Source organism: Pholcus phalangioides, unplaced genomic scaffold (assembly GCF_987345545.1).
Source record: "Pholcus phalangioides strain wild (caught in Gottingen) unplaced genomic scaffold, Ppha-v1.0 ptg000008l_1, whole genome shotgun sequence".
NCBI classification, from domain to species: Eukaryota; Metazoa; Arthropoda; class Arachnida; order Araneae; family Pholcidae; genus Pholcus; species Pholcus phalangioides.
Genome location: NW_028301601.1, coordinates 4,187,395 through 4,206,032, shown reverse-complemented (window position 1 = coordinate 4,206,032; position 18,638 = coordinate 4,187,395). Strand labels below are relative to the sequence as shown.

General features: G+C 42.1%; 2 protein-coding genes across 3 annotated transcripts; one reads left to right on the top strand and one right to left on the bottom strand.

Annotated features, from left to right (window-relative positions):
• Positions 1–12,659, bottom strand: LOC149083518 (uncharacterized). 2 transcript variants are annotated; one of them, XM_089234037.1, is made up of 6 exons: positions 12,468–12,659; positions 8,149–8,259; positions 7,841–8,041; positions 1,940–2,134; positions 501–1,618; positions 1–464 (listed from the first exon to the last, which is right to left on the bottom strand). In XM_089234037.1, exons 1-6 carry the CDS (start codon positions 12,487–12,489, stop codon positions 51–53), a joined length of 2,061 nt encoding a protein of 686 aa, XP_089090163.1. In that variant the 5' UTR covers positions 12,490–12,659; the 3' UTR covers positions 1–50. The 2 variants fall into 2 exon arrangements, with proteins under 2 accessions (XP_089090163.1, XP_089090162.1); XM_089234036.1 differs by having other exon boundaries at positions 1–1,618.
• Positions 12,660–16,062: 3,403 nt separating this feature from the next.
• Positions 16,063–17,328, top strand: LOC149083517 (dynein regulatory complex subunit 4-like). Its single transcript, XM_089235200.1, has one exon. It carries the CDS (start codon positions 16,063–16,065, stop codon positions 17,326–17,328), a length of 1,266 nt encoding a protein of 421 aa, XP_089091326.1.
• The last annotated feature ends 1,310 nt before the right edge of the window (positions 17,329–18,638 follow it).

Here is an 18,638-nt window from a genome sequence, read left to right as displayed (position 1 = left end):
TAAAAAAGAATTTTATTAAACTTTGATGAAACAAACAAAAAAAAACATGATTACATGTCCCAGATACATGTCTGATATTCTTCGGAAAATATAAAGTCCTCCGCGCACTTTTTGATAAGCGGTACAAAATTAACGCAATGGATGAAAAGATTCTTGCAGCGGGGATGAGGGAATTTGAGGTCTGGCTTTGGACAAGTGAACCATCGCGAGACGTCTCTGGAATCTGGTATGACGCATTCGGGACTCATTGTTGGTTCCTCGGTGGTGCTCGTCGTCGTGGTGGTGGTATCCGCCTTGGTTGAGATGGTTATCTTGCCGTCTTTCCCGCCTGGAGTGAAGATGAATGTCGAGTAGTCTTCTTTCTGAGTGGTTATCGCCTCCCCAGTAGAAACTTTTGGTTTTGTCGTGGTCTCTTCTGCAGTGGACACCTCTGGTTCCGTGGTGGTCTCTTCTGCAGTGGACACCTCTGCTTCCGTCGTTGTCTCTTCTGCAGTGGACACCTCTGGTTCCGTCGTTGAGACTTCTGCAGTGGACACCTCTGGTTCCGTCGTTGAGACTTCTGCAGTGGACACCTCTGGTTCCGTGGTGGTCTCTTCTGCAGTGGACACCTCTGGTTCCGTGGTGGTCTCTTCTGCAGTGGACACCTCTGCTTCCGTCGTTGTCTCTTCTGCAGTGGACACCTCTGGTTCCGTCGTTGAGACTTCTGCAGTGGACACCTCTGGTTCCGTCGTTGAGACTTCTGCAGTGGACACCTCTGGTTCCGTCGTTGAGACTTCTGCAGTGGACACCTCTGGTTCCGCCGTTGAGACTTCTGCAGTGGACACTTCTGGTTCCGTCGTGGTCTCTCCTGCAGTGGTCACCTCTGCTTCCGTCGTGGTCGCTTCTGCAGTGGACACCTCTGGTTCCGTCGTTGAGACTTCTGCAGTGGACGTCTCTGGTTCCGTCGTTGAGACTTCTGCAGTGGACGTCTCTGGTTCCGTCGTTGAGACTTCTGCAGTGGACGTCTCTGGTTCCGTCGTTGAGACTTCTGCAGTGGACACCTCTGGTTCTGTCGTTGAGACTTCTGCAGTGGACACTTCTGGTTCCGTCGTGGTCTCTCCTGCAGTGGACACCTCTGGTTCCGTCGTTGAGACTTCTGCAGTGGACACTTCTGGTTCCGTGGTGGTCTCTCCTGCAGTGGTCACCTCTGCTTCCGTCGTGGTCTCTCCTGCAGTGGTCACCTCTGCTTCCGTCGTTGAGACTTCTGCAGTGGACACCTCTGGTTCCGTCGTGGTATCTTCTGCAGTGGAGACTTCCGGTTTCGTCGTGGTCTCTTCTGCAGTAGACACTTCTTGTTCCGTCGTTGTCTCTTCTGCAGTAGACACCTCTGGTTCCGTCGTGGTCTCTTCTGCAGTGGAAACTTCCGGTTTGTTTTCTGTGGTTATCTCACGAGTGGAAATATCTGGGTCATTCTCTGTCGTTATCTTATCACGATCAGTTGAACTTCTTACTGGTAATATAGTTGTGAGTTTTCCTGGCTGAGTATAATCGGTATATGCCGTTGTTGACTTTGTTTTTGGTCTCCGTAAAGTTGTTTTAAATGTGGTTGGTGTTCGTGCTGATTTGGTCGTCAACATACCTGCAAAATAAGTTATCTTAATGATACGAATATGGTATTTTTTTCCACTGTATTCAAACAATAGGCATCTGTCTGAATCTCGAACCCAATTCAAAACCTTTACCTAATTTCACCTAGATAATAAACTAATCCTCCAATACGGAACAAATTAGCCTATTTCACTGGTTTTCAATTTAGAATTGTCCGTTAGTTCGGATATCCTCTAAATCGAAGGTACTAACCACTGTAGGATATCCAAATCTTCGAAGGACAAGTTTAAATGACATGGTGAAAAGATAGATTCTTTATGAATATCGAAATAAAACCTTTCGCCTCACTTACCATAAGGGTTGTCACGATGTCCGCAATCGACGAAATGTCTATTTCTGCATGTCTTGGCTCTGGTGTCAAACAGATAAAGATGTGGACATTTCTTTTCGGTGTGCCCACCGAATACGCAGAGATAGAACTTGGAACAGTCTCCGGGATGAGGGTAAGCTCCGTATGGATATGGACACTTGAATTTGTGTGTGTTTCCTGAAAATTAATATTAGGAAAGGGTATTACGTTTCTCTAACCAACCACGGATTGATAGATATATATAGCGTCCCTTAAATTCGTAAATAGCTAAAAAATTCATTTTAAAAATGAATTTACATATGAATTAAAAATAGAATTTACTTAAGTGAGAAAAATTGGTATTTATATATTATACTGAACGGAAGACCTGAATTAATATTCTGATAGAGTTTATACCTGGAGCGTATTTTCGATTGACATTCTAGGTTCATACGCTGACGATGTTATATTAATTTCAATCGACAGGAAGCCCTTGAAGGCACTAACGGCCGCATTCACCAACACAGTTTAAACTACAATCGGAGGTTAAACTATTAGCGATCGACACGGATTGGTTAAAATCCTCAATTTAACCAATCCTTTCACCTGCTATTGCAGTTTAAATTGCGTCGGTGATATAATACGGCCGTAAGTAATCTTCAGGAGCTGATCACAAATGTCGAAAGATGGAATGCAATGCCAAAATGAATGTGAACAAATGTGTGATGATATGGCCCACAAACCGAGATATGGGATCATTCGCCCATTGTTAACGTATGGTGCCCCAGCTTGGGCTTCCGCATCCAAGAGCAACGTGTACAAATTGCAATGATTCCAGAATCGCGTCCTCAGACGCTTCACTGGAGAAACCGCGAGACACCCAGGCTCTGTCGCGAGAACCAACGTAATCACTTCGGCCCACGGGGAGACCAGGGCATCTCCTGCAAAACCAAAATTTATTGGAACGTCAAAGATTACATACAGTGCATCATAATTAAAATTATGTAAATCGGAGAACCAAATCAATCAAGTTTAAGTCAAAACGCTACGGGCACTGATAATTGTTTATTATCGGTGGCCGTTTTCACCGGGACGCTTCACTCTCTGGAGCACCAAAATTCTTCAGCCTCACCGATCTGCACAAAGATTTGAAGAAGGCTTGATAAAGAAAACGTTCTCACTTCAATGGGGAAACCGGTCGTAAGTATGCGCCAAAGTGGACGGGGTTAGAACTACTATAAGACGCACTGCGCATGCGCATCTGCTGATTTAAAAACAAAATGTGGATCCTCCATTACTTTTTTTACCCATTCCACGTGCTCTTGTTGGTGCTTTTGTTTCGTCTCATTTCCACTTAAATTTTACCGTTTTTTTTAACGAATTTGTCAAAAGACCCTTACCAGGGTCAATTTTTTTTTCTTTTCTCATCGATTTCTCTGTTCTCTAGCTTTTATTATTTTCCTTTTCATATACCGTATATACTCGTGTATAAGCCGAGTTTTTTTGTGGAAAAATTCGTTCCCCAAGTGGGGGGGACGGCTTATACTCGGGTCAGTTTTTGATGAGAAAATATCGACCCCCGCAATCAGTAGTCATTTCTGTAGCATTATTGGTATAGGATATGTTCAAACCCCACAGAACTGATAATGTCTAAGCCGAGGCAAAGAAATCGAAAACATCATTGGCTGGTGGTGTCTAACGTTGATTGTACAGCCTTTAGATTCCTTTAGGCCATCAACAAGCCTCTCAAAGACTATTTGAGGAATTTGTGGATAAAATGGATGAGTTCCAATGATAAAGAAACTACAAAGAGTGGTGCCTTGAAGAAACCTTACATTGATTTAGGGAGCCATCTAGAGGCGTAGTGTTTCCGCCGTAATTATCATCCGATCCTTCAAAAAGTGTTACATCAGCAATGCGATGGACGGAACTGAAGATATCCTCTTTGAAAGTGACAATGGCAATGACAGCCCAGATGAAGATAAAAACGAAGATGCCGTAACCCCTATGATGATCTGATGGATTACCATGCAGTGCCGTCTTAACGCATGGGCTCAACCGGGCATGGCCCGTGTGCCTTAAGAAAAGAGGGGCCTCAGAAAAACAAGAAGTATTTGAATTTTTTGGGAATTTTCCATGTAGGACCTCAGAAAAATCACTTGGCCCGGGGCCCCCATGATGCTCTTAAGACGGCCCTGTTACCATGACCTTGGAGACTTGAAAGAAACGGATTAAAAAGTTTGAATCATTTTCTATTGTAAATTTCCGCAAGCTATTCATTTTTTACATGAAAATATAGTAATTTTTTCTCTAAAATGCAAGGAATTTTTTGGGGTCGGCTTATACACGGGTTTTCAATTTATTGCTGTTTTGGTGGTCCTGAAGTGTGGGGGTCGGCTTATATACGAGTCGGCTTATATACGAGTCGGCTTATACACGAGTATATACGGTATTTGTTTTTTCTCCCATATTTCATCGTACTTCGAAATGTCGAATCGCTGCAGCTTCCTAGGATGCGAGAGGAATTCGAAGTCCGAAGGAGTTCATACGTTTCGCTTTCCGAAAGACAAGATCAGGTTGGTAATGAATTTATTCTGTTTTACAATTCTGTTAATCAGAGACGTATGCAGGGTCTTTGGGAGGAGGGGCGGGGTCAAATGTGCGGAAAATGCCTAAAAAAAAAGGTGGAACCTGGATCCCAGTACCCCGGTTATTGGCAAGATCGATGTACTTTTTGAGTGAAAGTGGGTCCCTCTCGAAAAAATTAAAGTACTGTTCCCTGCCTCCATTCACTGGTAACCCTGCGAATCAAATAATTCATTTTTAAAAACATGTTCAAACCAAAGGTTCATTGAAAAAAGGATCAATTTATCAGCTTATAACTAGAGTCATTTAATTTTGTCTACTACTAGGTAACACGTGAATAAAATGTTTAGTATGTAGTAGCCTTTTAGCTGACCAGGGTCTCAAAGCACACAGCGATATTAATGTTCAGTTAAAATAATCTGTCTTAAATCTTATAAGACTTAGATCCCCCACTCATGCTGGTAGATACACTCAGGGGCAGTCTTAGGGCGGTGCAATTGCACGAGGCGTCAAATGATAAGGGGCGTCGAAACATATTAGGTATACATTGCTAGAAAAATATCTTAAATACTTATTTAAAAAAATAATTGTATAAAATATACACGAAAAATGATCAAGACGAAAAAAAAATTGAAGGTTTGAGTGTATATAATACAGTCGAATATAGCGAAAATCTCGTTTTAACGAACACTTTTCTGACCCCCAAATAAGTTTACATAGGAACAATGCTAGGTAACCTAGAATTGCTTTATAACGAAATTTCGTTTTAACGAAGTGATTCTTTCTGTCTCTTGGCGTTTGTAATAACAGGATTCGACTGTATAACGAACTGCTATTTTCGAAAAGAGAATGCATGGGCAGTGCACCTATACATGAACAGTACATAGCGATTTTGTTCGTTTTTTCAAGGATTTATAGACAGGATAGGACGCTTATTGTCTCACGCACATTGTTTCTTGTGATTTTTTCTGTTTTAACTAAGATGCATTTTCCATTACATTGAACATTTTCTTTCATTTTGTTTATAGATGCCGAGCATGTGTAGATGCCTGTAGAAATTCGAAATTAGTTGGGGTTCCTGAAGCGAAGCTGAATACAAACGCCCGTGTTTGTGACCATCATTTCCAAGAATGGTGCTTCATGAATATCAGCCAGAAAGATCGTTTGGTCCAATGCCATTCCAAATGCTCCTAAGCCTCCTCGTAATGTCCACCCAGACACGTATGTATCTGATGACTGTGATAAGGGTACAATACATCCAGTAACCATGGTCAGCAACCATCGAGGTGTGCTTTCTGGGTCTACGCTTACACCTTCCTTTACTCTCTTCAAGCGCTTTGGTGTAGTTCATTGTATTCCCACATCAAGAAACTAACTCGAAACTACTTTGAAAAACAAGAAATGTCGCGTCACCAATATCCTGAGAAAGATATTCAATTACGATGCTCGTGAGTTTCTGAGGAAACATCCAATTCTTAAAAACATACTCCATACAAACTGTGTTTCCGAATTTTGAAAAATGTGTGCGTGCTTGTGGACATATATGCATATTTATATTTTTTATATAGTTATTCAAACACTCAATTATATTCAAACACTCAATTATATTCAAACACTCAATTATATTCAAACACTCAATTATATTCAAACACTCAATTATATTCAAACACTCAATTATATTCAAACACTCAATTAGTTCATCTTCCAAGACAATGTTTAAGACAGTCTCACGTATGAAGACATCGTATATGTGACTAACTGGTGGATAAGACAATTTTCGTAACAAAATGTGTTATTTTATTTTTTCCTTCAAATATTATCATTTTATGCCATACTAGCCATAATACCCGGCGCTGCCCGGGTTTTCTTCAATGAGGCTTCTCTGGATCACGTGATATCTCCCTCTCTTTTTCTTGAGGGACATACAAACCGTGTCCAAGTTAACCAATATGGCGACCTGCGCGAAATAAACAAATATAGATTTACACAGAAACGTAGAAATGAATATATATTTTTCTTTTTTTAAGGGGTGCTAGGTATTTCGATCCTCCCCCCCCCCCCCTGAACTTCAAGTTATCCATCTGTCTGTTCCAGCTTCCAAAAATCGTTAGTTAAAGCTGTGGAATTTTTTCGATGCACTTTTCACGGGCTCATAACTAATTTTAAAATATCCTAACCCACATGAATTTATGCAAATAAATATCAAAAGAGACAATATGGAGACATTAATTTTCATACTTGAGAAGATATAAATGAAGTCAATGATATTGCTCGAATATCCAACTCAAAAGTATAGGTTTGGCTAATTACTTCATATTTAATCTCCTGGGCTTCGTATATCTCTAAGCGAACTGAATATTTCAAAAATCGAGAATTCAATACAATTTTTAAAATTATTGATGTGACAGAAAATCCCACTAATTTCCGCATTTCTACAGTAAAATCGACAATTTTAGCACTGATTTCTATGAGGATCACCCTTTTCCTGACTCTCAAAGCGATGCTGATGATGATTATGACGGCTATTCAAAAAGCCTCATTACTGAGAGTATATTGAAAAAGTGGCAAACCATTATAAAGGCATAAACTATTATACATATACTAACAGGATTAAAGAAGTGACAAACCGTTGTAAAGGCATATACACGTCTGAAACGCATTGCTAGGGAACCACGGTAACCAAAGTAAACGTTCCGAAAGTGATTGTTGAGGCCCAAAAACCATTGTTGCCGGACAGTTTTTTGCCCATTTGGGGCATTTGCCTTGGGTTGACGAAATTTTAAAGTAGCATATCGTTCAAGTCAGGTCCCATTTGGTATATATGCAAAATTTGGCGACGATCGATCTAAAATTGTAGATTTGTATAGAGAACATATACACACACACAGACACACACAGAAAATCAATTTTATATATATAGATTTTATGTGACTGTAATATTGTGTTACTCCAAGAAAGAAGGGGAATGGGGCTTTTTGCGCTCGGGGTCTCTTATTATATTTAGAATTTTCTCTTATTACAGTATGTTAGACATAATTATATAAGTACGATTATGCACATGCAGAGCAGCATCGAACAGGGGAGCTTATGGAAGCTAATAGAGCTCGGTATGACTTGAGAAAATACATCTACTTCACTCAGTGAGTCTCTTAGAGATAAGTTGCTCACGTATAGCAGTATGTAGCAGGAAAGCCTAAAGAGGTAATAAGTTCGGCACTACCTGGGATAATGTTTCAGTCTCAGAGTCAAGTCCTAAGAAAGGTTTAGACACTCTAAACTGCTAAGAATGTTTTCACGTAATCGCTGACTATAACTCACCGTTTTTGCAATCCACTTTGTGCTCGGGTTGGCATTTCCCTTTATGGGCGTCAAAGAGTTTCTTCTTCTCACATTGTCTGTGCCTTGGAACCCAGAAGTGGCATTCGTAGTATTTACTGCAGTCTTTCGGATCGGCATGCTTTCCATTGCTCTTCTTGCATACGGGATAAGCGTTCGGGTATCTTATATTATATTCTTCCGCTGAAAAGAACATTTTCAAAGACAATGACGTGTATATACGAATCATTCCATGTTTGAGCGGAAGTAGGTTTGTGAACCAGAAAAAATCCTTTGGTTCTTATACTTACGTTTTGAATTAGGTTGTTCTACTCGATATATTTCGAAATCGGTCAGTTCCATAGAAGTATCTTGAGGTTCAGTTGCATTTACACTGATCAAGGCCATCAGAGCCACGAGCACTAAAGAATCAAAAGGTTAAAATGCTTGTAACTAAACATACAAACGAAAGAAAGCATTAAAAATATAAACAATGTATATGTCAGGGGGTGGCCAACTTCTTTCTGTTCGAGGGCCAACATAACAGTCAGCTGCAGCGTTTCGGGTCGCATTAGACGAATGACTCCCGAGTATAAGCCACAAATGACACGGAAAAATCGCAGGTTTGTCTCCGCCATTAAGTAGTTTGGTGAACACGGGAGATTCGATTTTGTAGGGGAAGGGGGGGGGGCGCCTGGGCTTTGTATTCCTTCACAAACTGACAGTTAAAGGTAACTGTGTCCGCAACGGGCAATTGCGTGATGGTACTAAAATAATATTGACCAAGTAGACTACTGTATATGTGAAAGAACGCAGGCGTACTATTACCTAGTTCTTTTGTACGTCCATAAAATTACAAGAACCAGTTTTCTAATACATGTTTCATTACGTGAGCTACCTCCTTTAACCAGAATTTCGGTAGTTTGGTTTGGGGAGTTGGTGTAGTATCAATTAGTTATTCATGAACTGAATTCTGAACTTTAAAAAATAGAATTTTAATCATACATCAAATATTTTCAACCGGTATGCCATGTGAGAATTGTAGGTGTGTTGTAAAAAATTTTAAGGAAATATCAGATTAGTTTTTAGAAGAAATCTGAAGCCCCAGATATTGGTTATGAGTATTTACACTTGATATAATATTTCGGGATTATGCGAGAATTTTTTTTTAATTGGGTGCATGTGTGTAAATAGCTAATTGAAATCAAATTCATTGACATGAAGAAAATGTTGATGGGGGCTGAAAATCACAAACAAACCTACAAACAATACAAATGTAATTCAATCATAACACATCACTCACTCCACTTCTGAAATATAGATGGCGGCACTGAAATATCAAACACAACACTACATACGCATTCAGACTGTGTTAGGTACACACACAGTTACACTTCCGGCACAACTCACTAGGCAGTAAAAATTGCCCATAGATGGTGTAGACCTGAGTTGTGCTCGGTTTGAAAGAAAAAGAAAAGTAAAACCTCTCGAGATAAGTCGTCATCTCATGTTATCCAAATATTATGACGGCAAAAGCGGAGTGGCGACTTAACCGAGGTATCGTCAGTTTAATGTGCAATGCGGTGAAAAAATCGTATAAATTTCAAAGTAATATAACATTTTTAAAATGGATCGCAAAAATTTATGGATTGCAAAAGAAAAAAAATAGACATTTTTACCTTTTTTGAGCTCTTATTACTTAACTTATTATGGTAAAATAAACGGGTACATTTTCATTTATACTCGTAATTTTTAATTTATAGACTAATCCCACTTTTCACTTGAAGGGGCCTTGGGTAGGGAAAAGCATACATTAGAAGACCAACTTTGGAAAAAAAATGTCTGGTTTCTCAACAAAGATATTTTGTTTAAATTTGAAGCCCTAAATCAGCGGGGGGGGGATGCAGGAATCCGGTCTAGCTCGAGCAGTTTCCCCTAACGTATCAAAAACTTTTGAGTCGGCCCCAACTAACTTTCGTTCTTTAAACTGTTTCGTTTTTGGTACATAAGGCTTTTATTGTGACTTTTATGCATATGGCAATGCTGTTAACAAACCTTTTTTTTTTAAAGAAAACCATAAAATTAATCTGTTCTACTCTGTCAAACTTTTTCATAGTGACGTGTTAATTGAAATTTGCGACGAGTAAACGAGGGTTTAATAACATTGCCGTGTATGAAAGCTAGACGGGCCTGGAGAAAACGACGACTTGACGAGGTTTTACTGTATTTGAGTGGTTGCTCGTTCACCGTCTTGGTACATATCGGTTTTCCTCGCCAAGTTGTTCCTGCTGTGTTCTACCTAGACACGGCAAGCCTAAATTTTAGGACGCCAAAATAGTGCTGTGGATCGATTTACAGGGCCGCAACTAGATTCTTGGTCAGCCGGAGCCAGGACACATTTTAGCGTCCCCTTGCAATGTTAAAGGGGGAGTTCAAAGTGAAATGTCCACCCTCTCCTCGCCCGGGGCACCAGACCCCGCTAGATCCCCTCTAGTTGCGGCCCTGTCGATTAATCAATTATAATGTCAGTATCAATATAATCATACATTCTAATATTATCATACATTCTACACTGCTCAAAACAATTAGGGGATCACATGGTTTTAACAAAATTACGCAAAGATGTGTACCGATAAGTAACATAAAATGAATCATCCATAATATAAAGCCTTGCAGGAAACAGAAGAAGAAAACTTCATATGCAAATCAAAGTTCATGACGTCAAAAACCAGAAAAAGGAGATAAGGGCAGAAATCGGGATGTTGCAGAAACGTCTGTTTTACTGCCGTAACTGTGAAATTCGATTGCGCAGTATTTTTTTTTGAGACAAGGTGACTTGAGGATGTCTCAACAACGTGATTTACGGGAATCCATGGCATGGCGTGTTATAGGCAGACTGGAATCCGGGCAAACACAACGTAGTGTCGCGGACGCTGTTGGAGTCGCCAGAAGTGTTGTTGCAAGGCTGTGGAATCGATTCCAAGAAACAGGAAATGTTAGACGTCGACCAGGGCAAGGTCGGCCACGCGCCACTACAGCAACTGATGACCGGTATGTACGGTCAACAGCCCGTCGAAACAGAACAGAGAATGCTACGCAGCTGCAAAGACGGTTGCTCTTGGCAACAGGACGAAGGGTGTCCAGCGAAACAGTACGTAATCGGCTTCATGAGGAAGGGCTCTATGCACGTAGGCCAATGCTGAACATCGAGATTGGGAGCAACATGATTGGAGCCAAGTGCTGTTTACAGACGAGTCCCGATTCAGTGTGGAGTGTGACACCCGACGTGTTCTGCTATGGAGGGACAGGGGCACTCGAAATAACCCCGCATTCGTTCGTGAAAGGTCACAATACAGACGAGCTGGTTGGATGGTATGGGGTGGAATCAGCATAGGCGGACGTGCGGACCTGCATATCATTCGGAATGGCACTTTGACGGCCCGAAGGTATGCAGACGAGATACTGCGACCTCATGTCATCCCTTACGCTGGAGCCATTGGAGATTCCTTTGTTTTCCAGGATGATAATGCCCGACCGCATAGAGCTCGTCTGGTGGAGAACATGCTTGAAGCTGAAACAATACAGCGTATGGAATGGCCAGCGTGCTCTCCTGACCTGCATGTTCCAAACATGCTCGGACGACGCATTGCTGCGCGACCAAGGCCGCCTGTTACTGTCCGAGACTTGCAGATTGCACTTCTTGAGGAGTGGAACAGTATTCCCCAAAGTCTGATCGATAACCTCATCGCATCCATGGCAAACAGGTGTGCAGCAGTCTTAGCTGTTCGAGGAGACCACACGCCCTATTAAAACTCATGCATCATGTCTAAACAATACTTTTTTTTATCGTTTACATGTAACCAAATTGTTGCCCTAAATCATCTTTTCATGTTTTTTCCATATTTTCAAAGAATTAAAGCTTAATTCCAAATTTTTTTACGTCTTTTTTCTGTATTGCGCATTGATACGCGTATACTATCCATTGTATGCCAATACGTGGCTGTCTCGCACGGTTTTCTTCACTTTTTTGCTTGCTCCCCTATTTGTTTTGAGCAGTGTAATATAATAAATTATATAATTATCGTAATCCATTTTACAGAACGGATTATCATTTTAATATTAGTAGTTTTTTTTCTTCAGAAATAAAACGGCCATTCCCCAATAGCGGCCAAATTTCACGGTCCCGTGAGTGGCCATTGTTGTGAGGTTCTACTGCATATTTTAGAAGGGTCCTCCAATGAATGTATTAACTGGAAAAAAACTATCTCTAGTCCCTTGAGAAACCCAATTCTGAATACGGATACCCATTTACTATGTTAATTTATTAATTTAAAACCCTTTACACCCTGACGATACTTTAAATTACTAGGTTAGATAATTTGTTTTTGAATAACTAATTGTTTCAAAACCATTGTTTTTTAAGTAGAACTAAAACGACCTACCAAATAATTTACATAATAACTATTTATTATACTCATTACATTTATATACTTTTATTTTAATTTATTATAATTTCTTCTCCTTATACTTTTCACAATGTCGGAAATAAAGAGTTAAAACAGAAATGCAAATGCTTTTCCTATCAAAAATCCGGAGAATTCCCATATTGCATGATATCAGATAAACTTACCTAGGAATGTCACTTTCCCCATCGTATCCTTAACCTTTTATTGTTTAAATTGCAATTAATAGTTTAGAGATATTGTTTTTATAAAACAACGAGAAAAGGAGCGACGTATCACAAGCGTGAGCCTTTTATTGCTTTAATGCTCTGATTTGTCATTTGTTCTTTCGTGATTCGAAATTGTCCGATAACCTAATCAATAAACGAAGAAAAAAAGAAGATCTGTGTGACACCGCAGCGATTTCCGACAGATAAATCGATGTAAATTTTCTTTGGGAAACCCCCATGAGAATCTATGCTATTTTTCGTCGTTATCGCAGAGGAGGGATAACGTCGTGGCACACTCCCGTGTGGATCACATTGCGTCAAGAAATAATAGATATGGTGAAATTTTTCGAAATTTAATCGGTAAATTACGATGAAGATCGAACGAGCAAACGGAGACGCTGTGTAATCAATAAAGCGCCAACGTGGAGACGTATTTACGGGAGATACTTAGTGCGGGCACAGTCCGCTAATCGGCTAAGTGGCAAGTCGGAGGAATGAGTGGTCAGCAAAATTAGAGTAGAATACAAGAAGGGTAACAAAACTATAAATCGAGAGACTAAGTCAGTAAGTGACCTAGAGATTGCCAAAGAAAGCACGAAGACACGTCACTGAGTGGCGAAAAGAGTAGTGTGGTAGCATGTGAGTGATCAGAACTGTATGCAAGCATGAGAGTGACCAAAAGAGAGACCAGGTCGATGAGTGACCTTAAGAATAGTCTATGGAGTGTGGAAGCATTTGAGTGACCAAAAAATTCCCATAGAAAGCGAGGGATCAGTGAACGACCAAAAGAGTATCATACAAGATGTGAGATCGGAACAGTGTACAAACATGTGAGTAACCAAAAGAATGTCCTAGTGAGAGTGTGCAAGCACGTGAGGGACCAAAAGAAATTTGTAGAGCCCACAGGCGGCAAAACCACAAGTCCACCTCTGGTGCCACTTGGAATATTGCCCGTTTTTGATGAGGGATTTGACTCTGATTGCATGGAAAAATCGAATAATAAAGAGTTTGAATTCAGCAATGTTTCCCCCAAGGTGTGCGTCGCGACTGCCAGGATCATCACCAAACTTAATTAAAGGTGTCTCACCTAGGACCTAGGCGAAAGAGGATGTTGATATGTTTTTACATGTCAATTAATAGCAATTATACTTCACTCGATTATTCCCACACTGTTTCGGCCACGAGTTGCTGCCGAACATATAACTAATGAAAAGTGTCACGAGTATAGGAAGGTTAGAGCAATGAAAGGCTGGTTCTATGTTTGAGAGCCTGAAGTGCGGGGTGAGGAAACTAAATTTCCAAACTTCATGTCATTCACATACTTGAACACTGATGCTAAGGGCGGACCTCCTCAGGAAGTGGCAAACTAGATGGGACAACCCGGAGGCCAACGGTCGCTCCACCCACGAGGTGCTGAAAACTGTGGGTCTGAAAAATAGCAATTGGAAAAGGGAAGTGACAATGTTTATCACAGGGCACGGGCCATTTTCGGCATATTTGAGGAGGTTCAAACTGATCCCGAATGACAAGTGCAGTTGTGGGTCGACGGGCTCTAAATGGCGTTACGCTACAACCTGCGAACAAACAAGGATTTTTCACTTCCGGGCTCCAGATTAACAATACGAGACCGCCTGGATCAAAGCAATCCTTGACAGACCTGAATCTACAAGGAAGCTGGTGGAAATGGTCAGATTCCTGAAAAATCACCCAGAAAAAGCCAAACTGGATGAAGATAACAGCCCAGATGAAGAGACGACACCAGCAAACAGGGGCCAACTCAGGCGATCTGTCAGACTGGTCAACAGACGAGTCGATTATGCAGAACCAGATCTCACAGACGAAGATGATGATGCGGAGAACCCGTAAGAGTCAAAGTTCACAGCACTTCACGGAATACCTCTCTCGGCAATGGCTGCAGAGGACCAATTTAATATATCTGTATTATTATTATTTTTTTTTTTTTTGATGATGTGGCACATGTTTTTTTTTGGCAAACTGCGGCTTTGACTGTCGCGCTCGCATGTGGCTCCTCGGGTGGGGAGGTTGCAGGGAGGGCGGGAATGGGTGTCGGCGGTCGGGTGGCTTCGTGCGTGGTCGGAAGTGGCGCGTTGGTTGGGGCCCTTGTTGCGAGTCGTCCGTGTATTTCTTGGTGGGGGTGGTGTCCCCGTCCTGTGGAGGGTTCTCTCTCGTGTCAGCGGTGGAGGTTCGTCAGGATGATCGGGAGTTTCCTTTCGCGGGGCGTGTTGGGGCGTTGTAGGCCGCGTCGGCGGGGCTGGGGGGATTGCGCCCGCGGTCCTGTTCTGGCTTGTCGAGCGGTGATGTGCCCTGGGATTGGAGGTTCGGGTGTGGATGTTGGTCCCGGCCGGCTTGAGTTTTTTTCCGGCACGCCCACGATCTCACGATCAATGAGCTTATATCGCAAACGCGACAGAGCCTGGGCGTGCTCGGTTCTATACTATACTATACTTGAACACTGTTTCGAACACTTACATACTTGCACAGGCTCTTAGTCACTGGTTTCATCACTCGCACAGTTGCAAACTCTCTAGGCCAATTCGATATGGTCCCTCACTCTGTAGATCACTCTTTTGATTTTAAACTCTCACATGTTTGCACACTACTTTGATCTCTCACCTGCTTGCACACTATTTTTATCACTCACTTGCCCACACTCTTGGTCACTCATTTAGTCACCCACATGCTTTCGCATTCTTTTGGTCACTCACGGTCTCGACTCAAGATTCACTCACATATTTGCAAACTCTCTATGTGACTCTTTTGGTCATTCACAGACTCTTTGGTCCTTCGCTTTGTAGCTCACTGTTGTGATCACTCAAATTCTTCTAAATTCTCTAGATTAATCTTTTAGTCACTGGCTCACTGATCTAGTTCCTTGCTGTCTACGCAGATGTGAATTCACGATTTTACCGCCAGGGTACGAATTTTACCGACTTTTCCCATCATACTAATTGACCAATCATTCCTTAAATTTGCTGCCCCTCCAAATTTGCCGCCCTGCGCCCGCTAAGCCGCCTTCTTGTAAATACTCTTCTTGCAGAAACATGTTGTGTGTGTGTGTGGTGTGCGCATGCTCCTAAAATTGCAGATACTGTCATCACTGCAGAATAGTATCACTAACTCGCTGCTTCCAGTGGTGGAAAACATGTCTGGCAAACAGAGGATATTATTGAAAATCAAGATAAGTTACATATTTGTAGAGTGATTCCCATTAACTGCAGGGACACCTAACAGTGAATTCAATCGAGACAATCTTACAACTGCATTTATTTATGCTAATATAAGACCAAGGATACTCAATAAACAAGTAGAAGCCGTTTCAAAGCCCGCTAGTTTGATCGGAAGACAGAAACGTTCACCAGTTTGCAGTACGCTTCGTAGTTTGTTATTTATAGTTCAACGCAAATTTTGTTCCTGAAAAGCAGTCTCCCGACCAGTTGGCAATCCGATTGCAGTCCCCAAACGAAACTCGATGGCTCCGAAGAAGAAAGGCAAGGGGAAGAAAATGGCGGTTGGTTCTTACCCCGTTGAAGAGATGACGGCACCGGAGCTCCAGCAATACGCCCTAAAACTCGAGGAAGAACGGGACAGAACGATGAAGGAGACGGAGAACACCCAGAATGACGTCAGCCAACTGCAGGGGCTCTGGGACCAGACCATCCATGATATTAATCTCGAGGAAAACAAGCTCCAATCCAAGAAAAGCGAGCTGGAGGAGAAAGAGATCCTCTGCGACAAACTCGTGAGGGAGAGAGATCTCAAGATGCACAACATCACGGATGAGAATGGCCGTACGGTGATGGACAGGATGGTTTTGAAGGACTTGGAGTTCATCGATCACGAGAAGGACAACCTGGGCAAGAAGAGGCTCGCGAGGGACAGGGTGAACAGAAAAGAAGACGAGATACGAAACATGATGGCGAATTACTCCGACCTCCAGCAAGAAGTTTGGAAGACCCGCTGCAAGGACGTCGGTGAGCTCGTGCCTTTCTGCGAGAGGAGGCTCGAGCAACTCTTCCAGAAGTACGAGAAGCTCTTCAGCGACCAGTGGGACGCCATCAACTCCGAAAGGATCAGGCTCCTCACCGAGGCCGACGAGTCCAAGAAGAAGTGGATCGAGGAAGTCGCGGACATCCGTGACAAGGAGTTCAAGGACATAAGGGAGTATTTCAACCGCACCACTTTCGACTGCCTAGCTCTGATCTCGGACCTGAAAGACGAACTCGAGGCACTCAAGAAGAGCGACATGAAGCTCAAAATCGAGCTGAACCAGGGCAAGAAGGCCAACAGGAACATGAAGAAGCTCCAGGAGGAAGTCGAGGCCGAGAAAGACGCACTGGAGCATTACGAGAGGGACAAGATAATTTTCGCCCAGGGTAGGATTGAAATGCAGGACCTCATGCGCAAGATTCGTGACCGAGAGTTCGAAAACTACATGATGTCGCTGAAGCTCGAGAGCGCCCTCGCGGAAAAGAAACGCCTCGAAAAGAGCTTCTTCGCTGCTGCGATGAAGCTTCAGTGCAGCATAAGCCTGAAGAAAGTTTACCTCGAGAGGAAAGTCAAGGCCCTGATGGTCATGACCAAGAAAGAAAGGGCCGAAATAATCGGTGCGCACCACATTCGGGTTGCAGCGGCTAGAAGGATGCGCGTGAAGGAGACTCCCACCGTGTTTGATAGAGGGCCGGTACCGAAGAAGGCAACAACTCGGGCCAGTAAGGTGGTTCATACACCTAACATTGTAAATCTGAATCACCCTTGCGTCAGCCAGCCATTCTTTCCGTTGAAAGGGCCCGAAACGTGAGCCTGAGCTGCTAACAAAGACCATGGTACCTACCGATATAGGTCCTTTGTGAAACTATTGATTGCGTATTCTCTTCCTATACATCTTTTCATTCCTTCGAAGCCTGTTGGAAATAACTGATAAGTAACGTAAAGGAAATTGTTTCATTAAATAAATGATTGAACCATTTTTTTTCCTTCTCAGAGTTATATTATAATGCTATCAGGTTGGTGTCAAACCGATCAGCAATCTTGAATCCATACTTTGACAGTATTGTCTCTATCCGAGACCCACACTCGTGTCCAGTCTGGTCCAATACGTTCCAAGATTGGTCATTCCATTCGCGAGAAGGATTCGGGGTTAGGGTTACATCAGAATACATTTGTGCAAATTCAACAGCACAACAGGCAAAATGCCCAACGAGGTGGCGAAGAAAAACTTACCCATAACAAATATGGATGTCATATATTTCAAAAATACAGCAACCCAATTAAAAACATACATCACAAAAATTATAAACATACATCACAAAAATTATAAACAATATATACACACATGATAAAATATTACACAATGCCTATAAAAAAATACTTATGGTTGTCTTGCACTAAGTATGGATAGCTTCTCGTTTACCCCAACACGTTTATCGTATTTCTTTTTAAACGTGTCAATTGTGTTACAATTTACTACCTCCGGGGGTAAGCTATTCCATTTATTAACAACCCTATTAGAGAAAAATTCCTTGTGACACCATAACCTATAATTGTTCCTTACCAATCGATACTGGTGTCCCCTTGTAAAAGCAGCCGATTCACGGTGTACTGGTAGTTAATGGTCCATTCTATCCATCCCGTTGAAAATTTTGAACACTTCGATCATATCTCCCCGACACCTGCGTTCAGCCAATGTAAACATATTCAAAAAATGAAGTCTCTCTTCTGTGCCAATAAGGGACAGAGCGGGGGCCATGTTTGGTGTTGGTGTTGTGCCAATAAGGACACGCGTATCTCTTCTCTGCACCCCTTCAACCAAGTCTATGACACTCTGTAGGAATGTCTCCAAAACCTTAGCGCATACTCTAGTCCAGGATGAACTAATCCTCGAAAAAGGGGAAGAATGACTTTAGGAGAACGCGAAGAGACCTTTTTGAAAATGAAACCGAACATTCTATTCGATTTTTTTACCACCGCTGAACAATGTCCAGAAAACCTAAGCCATGGACACTTCCTTGAGGAACTCCACTTGTGACGCCTGTCCAACCAGAGAATTCCCCGTTCACCATAACTCGTTGCGAGCTATCTCTTAACCACGATTCTATCCAATTCAGCAAG

What these genes read in the sequence shown, in the direction of transcription:
- LOC149083518 (XM_089234036.1), bottom strand. Translation starts at nt 12,489, where the DNA reads ATGGGGAAAGTGACATTCCTAG. An exon ending in GGGGAAAGTGACATTCCTAG is followed by an intron (nt 8,260 to 12,467) that starts GTAAGTTTATCT and finishes TTGATTCTTTAG; the next exon opens with TGCTCGTGGCTCTGATGGCC. An exon ending in ACATCGTGACAACCCTTATG is followed by an intron (nt 1,619 to 1,939) that starts GTAAGTGAGGCG and finishes CTTATTTTGCAG; the next exon opens with GTATGTTGACGACCAAATCA.
- LOC149083517 (XM_089235200.1), top strand. Translation starts at nt 16,063, where the DNA reads ATGACGGCACCGGAGCTCCAGCAATACGCCCTAAAACTCGAGGAAGAA.